Source organism: Poecilia formosa, unplaced genomic scaffold (genome assembly GCF_000485575.1).
Source record: "Poecilia formosa unplaced genomic scaffold, Poecilia_formosa-5.1.2 Scaffold107, whole genome shotgun sequence".
Taxonomy (NCBI): domain Eukaryota; kingdom Metazoa; phylum Chordata; class Actinopteri; order Cyprinodontiformes; family Poeciliidae; genus Poecilia; species Poecilia formosa.
Window position 1 is genome coordinate 533,824 of NW_006800046.1, and position 18,920 is coordinate 552,743.

The window sequence follows — 18,920 nt, forward strand, 5'->3', positions numbered from 1 at the left end:
CTCACTGCACATAATTAATACCACCACATTGAACGTCAGGGGAAAGGGCAAACTGGGATTGATTTCAACATGAAAACTCAATCAAAACCTAAGATTATAGAGAATGGTTTTGCTTTTAATTTACCATAATTGTGTCAAAGGAGTAGAAATAATAATAATAATAACAATATTTTTATTAGATTTTTTTTTTCTTTGTATCAAACTGAAAATGAGAAAATAGGAAAGTAGAACATTATTTTATGCATGCATGGTTTACCCAATATTTTGTTTACACATATCGAGTTCCAGGAGAAATTAGTAAGAACTTGCTTATCAGCTTGTTGCAGTCGCTCCGTCAGTCTCCGCCTGACAGGGCGGGGCTAGATGTGGGGTGAATAGCACGTTTCAAACCGGGGGCGGAGGCCCAGTGAGAGAGAGAGAGCTCTAAAATTACTACGGTACCATCAACCTCCTCGCATCCTCCTCAGTTTTCAAACATTTGTCGTAGAGGGAGGATACTACAGGCGTGGTTGCTCATACCTTTTTGGTTTTATTTTGTGCCAAGTTCAACGAAGCTACCTGCTGTTTTCTCTTCCCCTCCCCACTTTTCCCTTTTTGTTTTGCGATGGCCAAAGGAGAAGGAGCTGAACAATACTCCAATGCCAGTTTATTAAACAAGTCGGTCAGCTCGGATGTTATCAAGCTCTCAAGAAAGGTAAGAGTATGTGGGGGAAAAAAAGATTACAAATCTTGCTTTGGAGGTTTTTTAAAAATCCTATATATTATTTCCCATCAAAGCGGAATGAGGCACGTTTTCAGGAGTGAGTGTTGAAAGCTGGAATGAATGGAGCACACCCGGCAAACTGACGTTTCAAAGGCGTGAATCACGTACGTTAGCCGAAAGGGGCGCGCAACGCTCACTTTGATCTCTTACATGTTGGTTTAGCGAAATATGGCTAAGTATTACCCCAGAACTGCATAAAATGATTGAAATAAAATATATAAAAGGTGGATGGAAGCAAACATTGTCAATTCAATTTAAAAAAACCGACTCAAGCACAAGCGTACCTCCCGCCCTGTCTTCTTTTTCTCTCGTCAGCATGTCCTCTTAATATTTAAAATATGCTAATCTAGACGCTTAGAGGAATCACGCGCAAAGAAGCTTTAAAATTTTTATATTTGGAGTTTATGTAATTTTTTTTTCTTCTGCTCTCAAATGAGCCATCAAAATTAAATGTAAACCTCGAAAATGTTCATAACTAGGGCTATTTAATACGCACATTCGCGTTAATTCATACATTTCACAGCTATCTAAGCAGTTACTTTGTCACGTGCATTAAAATGTGTCGGTAAGAAAATAAAATTTTAATGTCAGTAAATTACCCAGCTGAAAATATGATAACATCGGTCACATAGCGTCGTCGAGCAATATATGAAAGCACTGTATGTTCAGTTCAGTAATAACGCGACAATAATTCTGAATTACTGTACAAAAATAGGATGAAACTTTGCCTCAGACTCTAATTCTATTGCCACAGGGGGATAAAAGGGTGTGACTAAAGTCTGTATGGGCTTGTCTGTCTATTTGGCAACATAACCTCAATAACTAATTGAAATGTCATAGTAATCTTGGCAAAATATTCATATTTTGTCTATCGCTCTGAACGCAACAGGAAGTGTCCACCAAGGTGACGTGTCAGAAACGGCTGAGGCAGTCAGGGGATCCTCTGAGAAAAGTCCCCGACCTTCTCTCTCTGTACTCGAACAAAAACGGAGTGGCTTGAAATCACAACTAACCTAATTCATAGCAACTTTGTTTGGAAAACCCCCTCCTCTTTTCCCACGTAATTCCTCTTATCAGAGTACAGTAGTAGCATGTAGCAACAGCACTGATATGTGTGCTATTTACAGTCAGTGAGCTGATATGGAGACTCTGAAAGTAGTGTTAAAAAGCTTCTCTTTCTGTCACCCTTTTGTCACATTACTCAGTTAATAGCTTATGTATTTTAGACAAAACTAGAACTTGTAAAACGTCAGTTTCTATTTTACTGCATCCCAGGACATCCCAGAGTGCATAAACAAGATAATAAAGATGAAGGATATATGTTCTGGTGCTTCCGTGGGGAATAATCTTGTAATTCTTTTTCTGTTCAACTTAAAACTACAGGTTTATAAGGTAGTCAACAGCTCGTATTTACATCTCGTGTGTGCTCCTTTTGTTAAAAGAAAAATATCAGAACTTATCAAAATCAGAATTGGCATGTCTAAGAAATCCAGATATCGGTATCGGCTAGGAAAAAAACCTGATTGGTGAATGAGGAAAAATGTGCTGTACATTCCTTCATGCATTGGCTTAGAATTTATCTAGATATAAAGCAATTACGCCCCTATTCTGTCACCCTTTATGCATCATAGCACCTGACTTTTAATCTGATTTGAATTTTAAAAAAAACTTGTCATTGAAAAAATTGTCAGATGCCGATCTCTGGCTGATCAGTTCATTTTGTTTGGTTTGTTTTTATTTTCATGTATTTGTTTATTCTCCCTCATTGCAACAATGTCGCCATTGTAACTAGTATGGCAGTAAATCTAAACTAGGACACTTGAATGAGCACCTGACGTGATATGTTTGTAGACTAGGAGGAACAGGAAGGTGCACAATTCCTTTGCATTCAGGTCGAACAAGGTGTGAACCATTGAGCCAGGTGAAGGAAAGAAAATCAAGTTTTGCTTCTGCCACGGTGGCAGACAAGTGAATAAAATCTCACTTGTTGTCACAGGGCTCGCTTTTGTTGGGAAAGAGGGCATTTGTGGCCTAAACAAAGCGGAGTTGAGTGTATCAACCAGGGAGAAGCCTATTTACTCGCTTCGAGACGCAGCATTATCATACTGTGTATTGTTTAAGGCAAAGCATTTTCCACACTAGTGACACATGTGGAACAAGGAGTGGTAGAAATGTACCTGTGTGGTTTAGAAAACATTTTCATACATAGATGGTATCATGCGGGTTCATTTCGACTGGCCCCAGCGGCGGCTTTGTTGATTTCTGCTCTCCGATTGGTCAGGAATAGGGTGTGCTCTCACCTCACTTTCTGTGGTCAAACTGGCAGCACTCCCCTTTTCCTCGCTTTGGGCTATTAAGTCAGTCCAGACTGCTGCCAAGGTCCTGTTGCCTTGGCAGCTCCTGACATGACCGACAACAGCGATGTTGTGGTGCCGCGGCCGACACTAGTCGCCTCAGTTTGTGTGCTGTCATTAGACAGAGTGTTTACAGTCCTGTCTGTTGAAGTATCAATTACGTCGGCTGTGGAGAAAATGAAGAAGAATTGGCGCTTGTTGGGGAATCCAAGCTTCCTTGTTTCCTCGTGCTTGCTGTTTTTTCTGGCCAATGCGATCTCTATCGTTCTTCTAGGAATCCGTGGTGATTAAAGATTTGGGCCAAATTTCTTATGAGACTCTTGCAAACATGTTTCTCCATCCTAATTCTGAGCGGTGAGAGAGTGGCGAGACTGACGAGTTAAGGAGTTTAGAAAGAAACGGGCGGGTAAAGCTCAGCAAATGACTCCAGAGGTTTGGGCGTGCTAAAGCTGGACGTTTAAGCAAAACCTTGAAGGTTCCTTGAATGTTCATTTTTCAATGATTTGAAAAATGAACCTTCATTGACTTGATGCATACATTTATATAAGATGCAGCTGTTGGTTGACGGATCAGAATAGACCAATTTTTAATTTGCTAGGGGTGCATCGATAAGTCGTCTGTTTGATAAATCGGCCCTGATTTCCTTAGTTTTGGGAGATCGACAATCGGCCGAAATTTAGAAGTGAAAGCAATAAGATTGATTTTTCTTATGAAAAATTGGCATTGGCAATATAAGTGACAAAATTGTTATCGGTACAAATACTGGTCAAAACCGAGTTTCCAACATCAGGTCCATAGTTGAATCAACTAGCATCTTGCCGATAATTTGATTAAAAGTGTGATCATTTTTAATTTTTTCGGTAATTTCTTAACTTTTCCATTCACATACCAAAAAAGAAAAAAAAACACAATGCTTGAAAAAAGAACGCAAGACAAAACTAGTATAGAAATGGATAAACAATATTTAAATTTCTGTCAACGGCTGACCAAAATAAAATAAAACAAAACTGTAAATAGAAGCACCTTCACATTGTTATGCATTAGGAATCATTTTAATCAAAGCTGCAGAATCTGTCCTGTATATTTTTCACAGCTTTAATTTTCTGCTGGATTCAAAACTACCATCTATAAGTTTAAGAATTACAGAGAAAGTGCTGGCGCACCTCTTCCTAACCTGTTGCTGCATACAAAGACTCAAATACTTTTTCAAAAAAAAGTTTTTCTGGGTTAATCAAACCTCTTTTTTTTGTTTTGTTTTGTTTTTCCCTCCTCAGCATGAGCACAGAACCAGGTTGTCGATCTGCAACAAGATCTGCTATGCGATCGGCGGTGCGCCCTACCAGATCACAGGATGTGCTCTGGGCTTCTTCCTGCAGCTCTACCTACTCGACGTAGCTCAGGTAAGCGACCTAAAACTTCACAGTTGTGCTTCTTAAAAAGAAAGTCTGTTTGTAATACGGCGGGGATTGTAACTGTGGGGGAAAGTTTCTAACTTGCTGACATTATTGGCTCTGTGATTAGGCTCTACTGTATCTGAAAGGATTAATGTGTGGGGGGCTTGTTCTATAAATATTTTGGAGGTGGGGAACAAAACCAGGACAATGAGGAGGGTCTTGGTTTAATAGGCTCTTTCACTAATCTGATGGCTCGGGCCACAATAAGCCCCGTTGAGCCCGAGGCGTCACTGGGTTTTGGCTTTGTTGGCCGTCCAAGGCGGCTCGTTACGGGGCCCCCTTTGGGTGACACAGCTTGGCGCAGATTGTACAGTCAGGAGTCGAAGTGCCTCCTTCGCCTGCTAACTGTCGCCTTATAAAGTTTAAAGTTATATTATTATTTTTTTTTTTATACCGTTTTACTGCTGCTGTTCAACTTTACAGGAGTAGTTTGAGATGTTTTCCACTTACCTGGAACCAGTAAAACATCTACAGTGAAAGCACTTTTCTTCCTTGCAGTTGGATCCCTTCTACGCCTCGATCATCCTGTTCATCGGCCGAGCGTGGGATGCCGTGACGGACCCCACGGTGGGCTTCCTGGTCTCCCGGAGCCCGTGGACTCGTTTTGGACGGATGATGCCTTGGTACGCCTGTGTTTTTTTTTTTTTTTTTGTTGTTTTTTTAAAATGGAACTATGCTTCTCCTGCTGAGACTTTTCGGTCGACCTCTGTGGAAGTTGGGGCTCTGCCAAACGCGACCCCTCCTGATGAGGCCCGGTTACATAACTTCACTTGTTATCACAAATTTGTTACTGAAGCAGCTTAATGGAGTGGTGGGGGGGCCCAGCAAGTGAATGGAAGATTTCCAGCCAGACTGGACACGTGTCATTGTTTAGGGGCGGGGCTTGAAGTGTCTGAGTCATCCTTAGGAGAGAGGTTACTATGAGGCAAATTTGCCTCTTCCTCGTTGCACTGTTTTGTATATTTGTTTTCTCTTTCCTCCTACTCTATTTTCTCTTTCTATTCATCCAGTGGAGCAATTAACATTTGACTGAAAGAGTCCAGAATAGATTTTGGGAGGTTTGAACAACAAACAAACCTGTTGGGTGTTGAGCCTAAACAAATCGAGCTTCTGCAGAAACGTTCTCTCGCACTCTTCCAACTGCAAGACCCTTTGCATGGTTCTGCCGAATACAACTCCTACCCAGGAACGTGGTTAGATGGACACCAGCTACTTTACCTACCCTTTTTCATCTGGACAAAAAAAAATTGTGCCCTTCTGAAATAGTTTTTTTTTTTTTAATATATAAATTATTTGTAGCCCAGGACATCGTGTCGTATATCTATATTATATACTACCCAACATTTTCTGTAAGTTTTGTATTTCCCACCTGCCATTTTTCTTCTAGATAAAAAAGTGCCCTTTTGAAATTGTTTTTTTTTTTCTTTAGTATCATTACATTTTTTTTCAGGTGAACTTTATTAAACATCTGCATCAGACAGAATATGGGTAGAAATACACAATGTTTAAGCTGTGCCTTATAAATCTCATACCACTCCCTTTCCCCCCGCCCCCATTTGAGCTCCTGCCACCCTCCCAGAAAATATCTGTGCACGCCCCTGCTCCCACCTGATACAGAATTTACCCTTTTTTTCCCTCTCTCTCTCTCCTACATAGTACACAATGTATTTTTCAGAAAGTATCCCTACTGACGCACTCCTACTCTAAAGTGTTATCTGACAGCATTAGTACGTCATGACACCATTGATACCCTTTGTTTTTTCACGTTTTGTCTCGTTACAAACTTTGAAACAAATGTTTTTGTTTTTTTCTGGTGATAAATTATGAAATGCGCAAATAGTATCACATGGAGTCATACGGCATGAGTCCGTTTCAAATTTGGTTATTATTATTATTATTTTTGTGTGTGTGTATTGTAGAAGTCCAAAAGTGTCTCCTGCAAACATTTGGCCCTCATATTGGGTGGCCATATTTGACACACTGAGGGAAAGGGGGTGTAGGGTGTCAGCGGAGGGTCTGATTATAGAAGAGCTCGTCAGTTTCCTGTCGGCACATCACTGTGTGATTATTAGGGGATGGAAATGGGCCAGTTGAGGAAAAGGTTAAAAAAAAAGGCGAACGAGTTCATGGGAAGGGAAACGTCTCGGTGGTCCTCAAACGAGCGCTAAAGAGAGATGCATTATTCTCCCTCAGGTGTTCAATACACAAGTGTGTGTGCTTTAATTCAATAATGACAAACAGAGGTGGAGGTTTCGTACCTGAGCTACAAAGATCAATTCATTCACAAAATATTCAAATCTCATCTAAATTTTCAACTGGGCTTCGCTTTTTATGGAATAAAACAAACTGTCCTCATAATTATCTAAATGGTAAAGCACGTTGTAAAACTAGGTCACTCAGGATGCTGACATGACGAGGTGAGACGCGTTTCGTCCACTTTTTATTTCGTCATTGGGGGGGAAGAAGAGAAGGAGGAGGTGGGTGGGAGTGGGTGGAGGAGGAATGGTCGGCATGTTGGGTCACGTTATCCCCCAGCTCTGCTCGGTTGTACAGATGACCGAGACACGGGAGGAAGCGGGCGAAGTGCTCCATTGTGAAGCTGTAGGGGAGGAGGAAAGGGGGAGAGCGGAGACGGCTTCTTATTGGTCTATCTGAGAACACACCACCTGTCTGGGCCAATCGCGTGGCAGCACACAGGCCTGTGGGATTTTTTTTTTCTTTTCTTTTTTTTAAGATTGGTTGAGGAATCCAGAAGGTTACTCCAGTTCATATTTCAGAATGAGGCTCTCTGTTGCAGCAGAGTTAGAAATGAGCAACTTTTAAAATAAATAAAATGCTGTAGAAGGTAAATACGTGGCTGTTTTTGCTTCACCGCTGAGACGTTTATGAGCATTTTTAACATTTCTCAGGTCTAAAATGTCATTAAAGCATTAAATAAACAAGCCTCTGCTTGAGAACCACAATGTTTGGCCAATTATTGCTATAATTAAAGCTACAGTCACACACCCAAACCCAATAATATGGACCTGAATTAAAAGACACTAAAACGAGTCCAGACAGCTTTGTGTAGCCAGATTATTTTTTTAAAGCTGTCACTTGTTGAGTTATCTGTTGGTTAAAGTGTCAGTAAAACTAATAATATACTTCTAGCCACGGTATCAGGTTAGTGCTAATATAGGCTAAGCTGTCAGCTCCGTTCTGCAGGGTCACTGGGTGTGCAAATGCTGAAATGATAAGATTGCAGTTGGTAAGACACAAGACACAGTAGTATTTTGTGCTGAGGACAAAAAGACCTAAAACAAAACTAGACACCATGTTTGATCCTGTGTGAGATGTATTTATTTACATTCCTGAGTTTATCTTTGATGAAACATCCGCCGTGACTTGCCTGTCTCTTCTCACAAGACTCCAGCTAATGACATCACACGTGCAGTAGAGCAAAATAAATGTACCCACCTCTTCCCCCCCGCTGTGCCTCAGAAATACATTAGAAATAATGAGAGGCAGGATTTGTTTGGATCCTCGTCAGCGACTCCGTGGGAGGAAACGGGGCGTGTCGCTTAGTTTACATACAGTAAAGACTGATCATGCTGACATGCACATGACTTCACATCTTGTTTTGGTATTCCCGTAGATATTTTAGACAATCGGGATGACGAGTTCATTTCCTTCCCTGTTACTTTCCATAGAGTGTAAGTGTCGAGAGTGTTGGTCAGCCCACTTTTATCTTTAAACGAGATTGGGAGGAAAAAAGATCCAGGAAATCTTCCGTACAACATGCTGTGCAGCCGCATTCTTCTTTTTTAACCAAATGTAACCTTCAGATCAGGCCACACCTGAAGGTCACACCATTGGAGATGGACCAGTCAGAGCTTACTGGCTGATATCCAATCTCTGGTTGTTGTTCCGGTTCTGATTTTACATGAATGTTCTGTAATAGAAGGGTTTTTTTTTCTGGCTTTTTTTTCTGCGTGCTTGTTTATTAATGTTTATATAAGTAGCAGAGGTGACGTCACACTGTGTGAGAGAGCACTTATTGCAAAACAATATTTTAAATAATAATAAAACAGTCTGTAGCGCCTTTGTCAATGATTGGCCTTGATTAGCGCCTCTAACATCACCATGCGTAACATTAGTGCTGTTGGCACAAATCCATTTTTTAATTCATTTATTTTTTTTAAATTGGATCTACTGAAAATTGGCATCATGTAAAACTCAAAACTCTACCATTTATGTTCACAGTAAGAAACTGTCAACTCCCACACAAAATGTTTAGTGACAGAGTGGAGTTATAATTTAAGAGAAGGAAATAAAAATAAAGAAGTTTCCATATATCAGTGTGTGTGGTAGATCTATAGAAGTGATTAAACTATGAGCGCAAAAAGGAAATCATAAGATCTTTTCTCTTCTGCCTGCTCCTTTTCAATTAAAGTGTGTAAAATTCAAGGTCATTTGGTGTGACTATTTATCTTAGTTTCCCGTTCTTACTTTTTGTTGTCTGTTCAAAATAAATAAATGTTTTTCTGCTTCAGTCTCTGATGTTGTTCTCTCTTTTCGTCCATCTGCAGGATCTTACTGTCCACCCCTTTTGCCGTGATGTCTTATTTCCTCATATGGTACGTCCCCCCCTTTGAACACGGCAAAGTCATCTGGTACATTTTATTCTACTGCGTCTTCCAGACCCTGCAGACAGTAAGTCTCAAACCCAGATCAGAGTCCTAAACTTTGTGTGTTTTGAATTTCTTTGTTTATTCTTTTTCTACACTACTTATAGAGTCAGAATTACAGACTCTGACCCAAATATATATATATATATATATACACACACAAACTGCCACTAAAGTATCTGTCAGCATCTGTCATCACTCCATTGTATTAGGAGGGCATGTTGTTCTTTCAGTACAATGACTTTGGAACATATTATGCGTATGTGTTTGAGTTCACTTGCTTCTTGGTAAGGCGTCAGGCATTTCTAAGCGAGCAGGACGAGCAACCTGCTTTCTGTTCCATAAAGCGGATGTAGGTAACGGGTGTGGCTCAACACGGAGAGGGGCTGGGCTGCAGATTTAGAAGGAGAGAGGAAGGAATTGAGCAATCTACACTCCTCTTGTTCTAAATGGAGTAGGAAATGTTCAGTCAATGACCTGCACATTCCTGACGTTTCATGTCTGGAATGTTTTCCAGGCTTCAACCCTCGTCATTTGAGGGATAGGGTGTCGGTGCAACCATAAAAAGTCATTAGTGTATCTAAGGGAAAAGCCTTAAAAAGGCTTAAATTCAGTTTTAAGAAGTTGGCATTAAATGCATTAATTACAGGTCTTAAAATTTGTTATTCTTGTATATTCTATGAAGCTTTTTTTTTTTTTTTTTCTGTCAGGCAAAAGTTTGAGTCTTGACTCAATCAACTTGAGGCGGTTGAGGCTACCGCTAACTAGCTGCTAACAAAAACTTTGCTAGCTAAGTCTTTTTGTGTCTCACTCATGGTTAAGTGAAAAAAGCTCGTCACTACGGGGTTAGAGAACATTGCAAAATATGCAATTTCTTCTGCAAATTTCTGTCATAATACAGGTTTTACATTTCACTAGCTGGATTTCCATTGACCATATTGCTGCGCAAATTGGAAGTACAAAAATACATTTCCTTAATGGAAATGCGCCAGTTCTGGAAAAAAAAAAAATAAACAAAACTTTTTTTGATTAAAAACATTTTGCACTACCATGAGGCAGTTTTGAAGTTGTATTAAAGTTGAATCACTTTTTTCGCACCTTTGATTAACAGCCAGATGTTACTACTGGTGGAAAATACAAAGAAGACGACAGGAAGTGGTAGGAGGAAGATGCCGCGGCGTGTTTTTATTTTAACGACTTGACACGTGAGCAGACTTTTTCACGTGCGATTTTAATTGCGCTCCATACACTCTAAAAAGTGTTTTTGGGCTGTAGTTCATCTTATGGACTTATTTACATTAATTTAACTTAATTCTTTTGCTTTTGCTATGACAACTTACTTTTTTTGTGTTCATTCAACTAAAAACTTATAAATCTTTAACCTGAAGGAACTTTTCACTTTGACTTTACTTAAAACAATTGAGTTCAACGCCAGTTTTGTATCCTAAGTCTGACCAACTCAATTTATTATGATCATCCAACTCAATTCACTAAGTTCTTCCAACTCAATTTGCTAAGTTTTTATAACTTAATTCATAAGGGGGTTTAACATGACAAATTTAAGTCATTCTTACTCAAATCATTTATTTTGTTCTAATAAACATTTAAAATCTCTTTGATTTAATTCTACAGAAAGTCAACTCAAACTTTTAAGAAGTTCCAAACTAAATTTAAATAATCTTTTTACAGTGTCATCTAAATACACAAATCTTTTCCTTAAATAACATTTTTCACTTTGACTTTACTTGAAATAATTCAGTTTGTGTCCCATGTCTGACACAATGACTCAAGCTTACAGGGAAACATTCCCAGTAAGCGACTGTGGCTCTGTGGATAGAGCAGTTGCCTTGTAATCGGAAGGTTGTCAGTTCGATTCCAGCTTCCTCCTGCCGTATGTTAATGTGTCCCCTGGGTACTTAATGCCAAGTTGCCAACCAATCTGAGCATTAAATACATGTGTGAATATGTGCTGTCAGTGGTCAAAAGTGTTATTTAAGTTTATTTACCATTTTTGAAGTAAACTAAATGATTTGAGTAAGACTGACTTAACAAATTGAGTTGGATGATTATAATATATTGAATTGGTTAAACTTAATAAATTTAGTTGGATAAACTTAATTGAATTGCTTGTTACCTACAGAAGCAATTCAATTAAGTTGGTTCAACTTTTTTCTTTTTAGAGTGTATGTGATGGAAACGCCGCAATTGCGACATTGTGCGTTTTCGACGTTAGCGTAACATCGATGAAGACTTGTGCACATTTGTAATGAAAACACAGCTACTCTTAGTGGTCTTAAAAAGTCTTATATTTGAACTGATGAAACCTGCAGAAACCCTGAAGGGTTCTAACAAGACGTGATTAGTGTTGTTAGAAGGCAACACGAAACACGCTAGTAAATAATTTGCTCAGCTCATATTGTAGGCGCCGCCTCAAATTTTGTCTGAAATTTAGTTTCAAATAAAGTTGAAGTATACTTTTTTTTTTCTTCTTTTTTTTTTGAGTTATCAACATAAATTTGATCTTCTTTTATCCCAGTGCTTCCATGTGCCATACTCTGCCCTCACCATGTTCATCACCTCCGAGCAGAAGGAGAGGGACTCCGCTACGGCGTACAGTAAGTCCAACCTCAGCACCCGGGGGAAAAAAAACCCAGATTTCCCGTGTGGTGGCCTGACTTGATGTGTTCTGCTGGTCCCATCAGGGATGACGGTGGAGGTTCTGGGCACCGTCCTCAGCACGGCCATCCAGGGTCAGATTGTGGGCAACGCTCACGCCCCCTGCCTCCCCTTCAATTCCTCCATCTTCTCCAATTCCTCCATCTTCTCCAATTCCTCCAACTCCTCCATTCTCCCAAGCCACAACAACTCGGACCATTCCCTGCAGCACACGGTAAACAAATACTCTTTACACTTTTTGTTTTTTTTAATCTTTTAACAGAAGTCAAAGTGAAATTTGGATCGGAGATGATGAATATCCACAAATATTTTTCTTATTTCTTCTTCTCATGTTGCAGAGGAACGCGTACATGATTGCGTCTGCCGTCATCTGCTCCATGTACGTCCTGTGCGCCATCGTCCTGTTCTCCGGCGTGAGGGAACATGGTGAGCGCCGACTCCGTCAGTCAGCTCTCACTCAGTCACATCAGCTGATTAGCCAATAGGAAGCCACGGATGTGGCCTGACTCTGTGGGCTGACTCGCGTGTGAGAACAAGCGTGCAGCCAGCTGTGGTTTGAGCTGAAAGCTTTGTGAGGCGTAATGAGCCTCACAAGGCGGGTTTGTCCAGTAAATGATGAGCTTTGAAGTCTCAGGGAGGGAGATTTCTGATGTAGGAATCGGATTTAATTAGTAATGTTTCACTAATTGCTGTTTCTTTGTGCGTTTTCAGAGGCTACGGGGATCAGATCGAAGCCGATGCCTTTCCTTAAAGGCATTAAAATGGTGATGGGGTACGGGCCGTACGCCAAGCTGGTCATGGGCTTCCTCTTCACCTCGCTGGCTTTCATGGTGCGTACCGATCCACGTGAAAAACCCAGGGGGAACAAATCATTTCAGAACATTTCCTGCCTTGTCGCATCGCACACATCATGTGCAACACAGCTGGAGAAGTTCTAGGAATGTTTAGGAGCATAAAAGTCGCCACGCCCGAACGTGTGAATCGATTTGGATCAGGCTGCTGTCATGCTGCAACTTGATTCCTCTTTGTGAAAGAGAAATGTTGGAAATGAAGATCACAATAGCCCAAAGCATAATGCTGCCAACATCATGCTTCACGATGGGAGGTTATAGTTATAGTTGTACTTTTTGTAGTTATAAAACGGTCAATATGGCTCTGAGTTTCCTAATTTTGGGATATTGGTAAAATATTGGAATCGCTCTTGGCAACCATGTCGCTACATTTAGTGACTTTTCAGACAAAAAAAAAAAAAATCAGAATTGATCTGACACATTATTCATAAGATATTATTTTTTAATTTTCACTTGTTAAAAAGTTGGTTTGGTTTTGTTTTGCAGTTGATTTTTGCAGGTTAAAAGTCAAATTAAAGGAGGAAAAAGTTCTCAAATGAATTGACTTGTTGGCATTTTAATACAAGGGCTTTAAACTTTTCATATTATTCTATTGCAAGCATATTTGGATTTACTCATCATGCTACATGCTTTCACAGACGTGTGTTTTTATAAAAAGGTGATTTTTAAAAATTTTTTTTTTTTTCTAGCTCCTGGAGGGAAACTTCGCTCTCTTCTGCAGCGCCACGTTGGGCTTCAGGAAGGACTTCCACAACATCCTGCTGGTCATCATGGTGAGCGCTCGCACGCCTTTACACGCACAGGTGGCGTTTTCAGACGGGACGGGTCCGATTTTTCGCGGAACAAGTGGAACAAAAAGCTCTCCCTGCCCGAGGCGAGGGCATAAATCGAGTCCAGTACAAGGCCGGCTCTGTGGTCGGACATAAAGCAGTTTCTCCTGGCTGGAGCTTTCGGTAACTCAAAGCACCTCCGCCTCTGAATGCCGCGCCGTTCCCACAGACAGTCAGGGAGCCACATTCTTCTCTCGCCTTTCTTCCCCGCTGTCTGATATAAACCTGAGAATCGAGTCGGCGGATCCCGACCTTTTTATTCGACATCACAAGCGGCGGGGCCAAACGAGTCCAGGTCAGCGAGGGTGAAAAGATTACCTTAAGCTTTTACTTTATGGGAAGGATTACAAAGCCACTTTAATGTAAGTACATTACATTTAGTGAAGCGATTTTTCTGAAAACAAAAAAAGAAAAAAAAGGAAAATAACCCCACATGATATTTTCCATAATCAGCACCAAGACGTCCTAATCTGTACCATCTGTCATTTTAGTGAAAATGTCTGGATAATCCGACGGGATTACAGAGTCAGGACCTTCATGTCTTGGAAAAAAATATTCACGTTGTTCTGGTTGTGACATGGCCAGATATTAAAAAAAACAAAACTCAAATTTATTGCCAATTCTTCACTGCAACTTTCAAGGTTTCTCAGATTGGAGGGAGATCTTCTATTCAAAGTTTCACAATGCATTTTCTGTAGCAGAGGTGTCCAAACTGAGGGCAGAGGGCCATTTGTGGCCCTTGGGGTCGGTTTGTCTACAAATTTGACCCACCAGCAAATGGAGCTGATGCCGATGAACACTTCTTTTAATTACTTTTTACATGCGAGTTTTGATATGGCATATTCTTAAATGAGAAATGTACACTGCAAGTTCATTTTTTTAATTAGCCAAGTTTTTTTACTTTTACTTCTCAACACACTTAGACAGCGAATCATTAAGCTTTGCTAAAGACGGCGAGGACTTTGTTTGCTGACGATGTGCATGTTTAAAATGCCAGAAATGAAAAAAAGGCTTTACTGTAAAATTATTTGAGATTTATAATTGGGGGCTTTTTGGATTCTTCTCCAGAAGATTCCATTTTGATTTTCAGCATTTTATTTAATTTTTTGTTTGTTTTCATTTAGCTTGAATCAGCAGTATTTACATGATTAAAATCTTGCTTGCTGATAAGTGTCTTTGATTACTCTGGAAGAAGAAGAAGAAGAAGAAGAAGAAGAAGATAAAGCGGATAAAACGCCACAAACATAGTGGAAAACTACTGCTGCACAATGACCTTCTTTTTTTTTTTTTCCTGCTCACTCATGAAGATGTCCAGCTGGGTCAGAAAGCAGCTCATATTTGCTTTCGCTGGAGTCTTATTATATTGGGTTTCTCTGGTAAAAGAGCTGCAAGGACAAAACTGAAGGTCATCAGTTGGAATGTTGAGCTCTTATTTGCAAATATATTGATGTTTTCTTTCTTTCTCTTTTCCTCCCTGCAGCTCTCTGCTACGCTGGCCATCCCGTTCTGGCAGTGGTTCCTGACTCGCTTTGGGAAGAAAATGGCAGCTTATGTCGGATCCTTGGTAAAGCTGCGCTTCCTCTCCAGATCTGATGTTGCTAGTAAAATTTGGGAATTATTATTAACCCTGTGATTATTTTTTTTTCCCCCTCTTCCTCCTAGTCTGCTGTTCCCTTCATGATCATGGTGGTGTGTGTACCGAAAAACCTCATCGTCACCTACATCGTGTCTTTTGCCTCTGGCGTGGCGGTGGCTGCAGCCTTCCTGCTGCCCTGGTAAAAAAAAAAAACAACAAAACAAAAAACAATGCTAATCCCTCATCTAGATTTTATTTTATTTTATTCAGGCACTTTGCAGGCAGCTTTTATGAAGCGGTTCTTGTTCTCCTCCTCCTCAGGTCCATGCTGCCTGACGTCGTTGACGATTTCCAGGTTCAGAACCCGGAATCCGCGGGACACGAAGCCATCTTTTATTCCTTCTACGTTTTCTTCACCAAGTTTGCCTCTGGCGTCTCGCTAGGCATTTCCACCCTGAGTTTAGAGTAAGAGCTCACACAAAAAGACAACAACTGCACATTCTAAACTACTCGGGACCAGGCACAGCTTAGGATTAACAAAATGCAAATAAAAATATACGGAGTCACTTTGAAGACATTTTTTTCCCCCATCTTTTTTTTCCCCTAACTTGAACCAAACAGTCTAATTAGAAACAGCATGACGGAAATGCTTTTAAAATGCCACGGTTCTTCTGCAGACCTAAAATAGTGGAATATGATTAGATTATTTCTAAATGTGGAAAATTGAGAATCTTTTAGACATTTTAATGTCTAAAAGTAAAGCTCTTAATCTGAATTAAGAATATATAGGTTTTTACGCTCTCGGCCGATTCATCGGTGCACCTCTAATTTTGACACATCAACATTTGTCCAGATGCAAAAAAGAGCAAAATATCCTTTTGCTTCCCTGAAGATAAAAAGCACTTCAGTCACTGTCGTTTCTTGATTTGTGTCAATAAAAATAGAATGAATTCAGGTAGTTAATGTTGTACAGAAAACACACAGTTTTTAAAAAAGAAATCCAGAAAATTTAAAGTGGGAAAACGATGGCATGTTGAAAGCATAGCGACTCTGCCAGCCTTTCAGGGGAGACGTGTCGGTTTCTAATCAAACGTCTAAATCCAATCAAATCACCCAAAACCCTGTGACTGATGGCTAACTTTCTGCTCGGTTGACTCACTGCGAAGGTTTGTTTCCGATGCGTAACCGTTTCTCTGTTATCCGTTTTTAGCTTTGCTGGATACATCACCAGAGGTTGCTCCCAGCCTAAGGAAGTGGATCTGACCTTGAAGCTGTTGGTTTCGGCCGCCCCCGTCGTCCTCATCTTCATCGGCCTGGGAATCCTGTACACATACCCCATCACCGAGGAGAGGAGGCAGGGCAACCGCAAGATCCTACAAGAGCTCAGGTAAGATGTCTTGGATAGTTGCCATGGAAACTGTGCTTTCTTTTTCATCTAAAGATAATACAACATTTTTCCAGGAATAAACAATACATACGACGACTCCAACATCGTTGTCTGCCGATATTGCTTTTTTTTTTTCTTTTCTTTTTTTTATATCGGTATCGGTCCGATAAATACCAACAACAGATTTTTTTTTTTTTTAATTGTGTTGCCATCTGTTTTTTTTTGTTTTTTTTTTTTAAAGTGTCAAAACGGTATTGAAGGATTAAAAAAATGAAAGATGGATATCGATGTCAGCCCAAGTTGTCACATCGGTGGATCCCTAAACTGTGTCATTATTTCAATATATTTTAACAAAACAATTTTCCTCCCGCTGCAGGGACGAGGCGGATTCGGCGTCGGACTCCTCGGAGGTGACAGAAACGATCTAGCGCATCTTCTGGAAGCAACTTCCGGACCAATCTGTTGGCCGGCTGGCATTTCGCACTGGGCGGGACCAACAGACCAAACCCCCAACCGGGGGTCCGTCGGATCGCACGGGAACCGCATTGTCCGGCCAACACTGTTGTTGTTGCTGCTGCTGCTGAGGATCCAAGTACAAAACCGTATGAGCCTCGCTGACTGAGGCCTTTCCCAAAACATCCCGCTCCTCCGTTTTTGGTTTTTTCATACCAGTGATGGTTTCCTGGTGTGACTTTTGACGCCTCGCCAAGCCTTACCTTTTTGTACGACGTGCTACTATTGAGTACAAAGTGAGAATCCTTTCAAAGGTTGGTCTCTACATGAAATTGCACAAAGAAATGTAAATTTGCATTAATGGTGCTTTTGTACATACGACACTGAACAGTAACGACCTTTAGCACTGCGCTGGAAATGACGTCACAGTAGACTTGAATACATCGGAAGAAACTGCCATTTTGCTAATTTGTTTTTTGTGTCTTTTGCCTGAATTTCACTCATATTTCAGAGACAAAATAACAACAAAAAAAAAAGCACAAACTGACGAGTGCCAATCGCTCACTGAATATCATCGTAGTTTACAAGAACGAATCAAGTGTTCGCATCACGTGAACGCAGCAAGTTTGCACAAAAAAGAAAAACTGCACAGTTTTTCCAGTCAACTGTTTTTTTTTATTATTATTATTTATTTATAACAGCTACTGATGACCGTGTCATTTCTTAACGCTTTAATTTCTTCAAACCTGGAGCGAAACCTTGACGACAGATAGCACATAAGTTTAAATATTAATTTAAATATTTATTAGTGTGATTTTCACAGTCCTCCTCTTTGCAGTATTTAAAACCTATTTAAGGTCTGTACAGTCGCGCTAACAGAAGCTGCAAAGCTTTTCGTTCAGTTATTATTTTTTTTATTATTATTTTTTTAAATGTGACGTGTGCATCTTTCGGTGGATGTTGCCATTACTACAATCTTACAGTAAATAAAAAGTTTGTACGTTCCTGTTAAAACAGCAGTAAAAGGGAAAAAAAAGGCAGAAAATATACCGGATAAGATTTTGAAACAATCCACCTTTACATCATAAATTCCTGCTGTTATAACAGGAGTGTAGACTTTTTTTTATTACTATTCTTACCTCTTCTACAACACTGTATGTAGAAAAAAAGGGAACACACAGTTTTGATTGGAAAAATGAGTGTGAAGACAGAGCAGTGAGTTTGTTTGTTTTTTTCCTTTTAATCTTTAAATATTGTATATGAAAATAACCAGGACACTTTGATCACCTCAGTTCTCCAAAAGTGGAAAAAAAATCCCAAAAACTTAAGAAGACTGACATGTTTCATATCTACTGATGTGGAAATGTGTATATGTAGTGTCATATGTTATACATACTGTTACATCTTGGAAGTGACAACTAAGTTGCCATAGTGATTTTTTTTAATGCATTAACTTCTTCTATTCCTTCCGAATGATGCTGTACGTGCCATCGTCACTCACTGAAATTTGTAGTTATTGTACATCCTGTAAATGTTTTGTTCTCGTTGGTGCGTAGTGTTTTTACGTGTGTCTCATGACCGAGGCTGTTGACAAAATATGTGAGCTTTAGTCCCACCTTGGGAACACACAAGCCTTGGAGACTCCGCCTCCTGTTTATATGTAAATATTGTACGTAAACATGTAAATAGATATTTGTTTGCAAGTGAATGGATTTCTGTACACTGTACTGTAGTTATTTAAGAAAAAAAGAATACTGTGATGGAAGGAAATAATAAAAGATGATTAAGTGGAATGAAAATGACTTTTTTTTATTCCCCAATTCATGCAAAATACATTCTACAGAACACAAGCATTGTATATTACATGTGCAATTTTTCACATTGCACACATGTTCTAGCAAAATTTTAA

General features: G+C 39.9%; 1 protein-coding gene across 1 annotated transcript; it reads left to right on the forward strand.

Moving 5' to 3' along the window:
* The first annotated feature begins 403 nt into the window (after positions 1-403).
* mfsd2ab (MFSD2 lysolipid transporter A, lysophospholipid b) lies at positions 404-18,801 on the forward strand. Its single transcript, XM_007559768.2, has 14 exons — positions 404-694; positions 4,392-4,517; positions 5,070-5,194; positions 9,140-9,263; positions 11,775-11,853; positions 11,941-12,128; positions 12,253-12,340; positions 12,626-12,744; positions 13,455-13,538; positions 15,076-15,159; positions 15,258-15,370; positions 15,493-15,636; positions 16,382-16,558; positions 16,935-18,801. Exons 1-14 carry the CDS (start codon positions 605-607, stop codon positions 16,984-16,986), a joined length of 1,593 nt encoding a protein of 530 aa, XP_007559830.1. The 5' UTR covers positions 404-604; the 3' UTR covers positions 16,987-18,801.
* Positions 18,802-18,920: the final 119 nt, after the last annotated feature.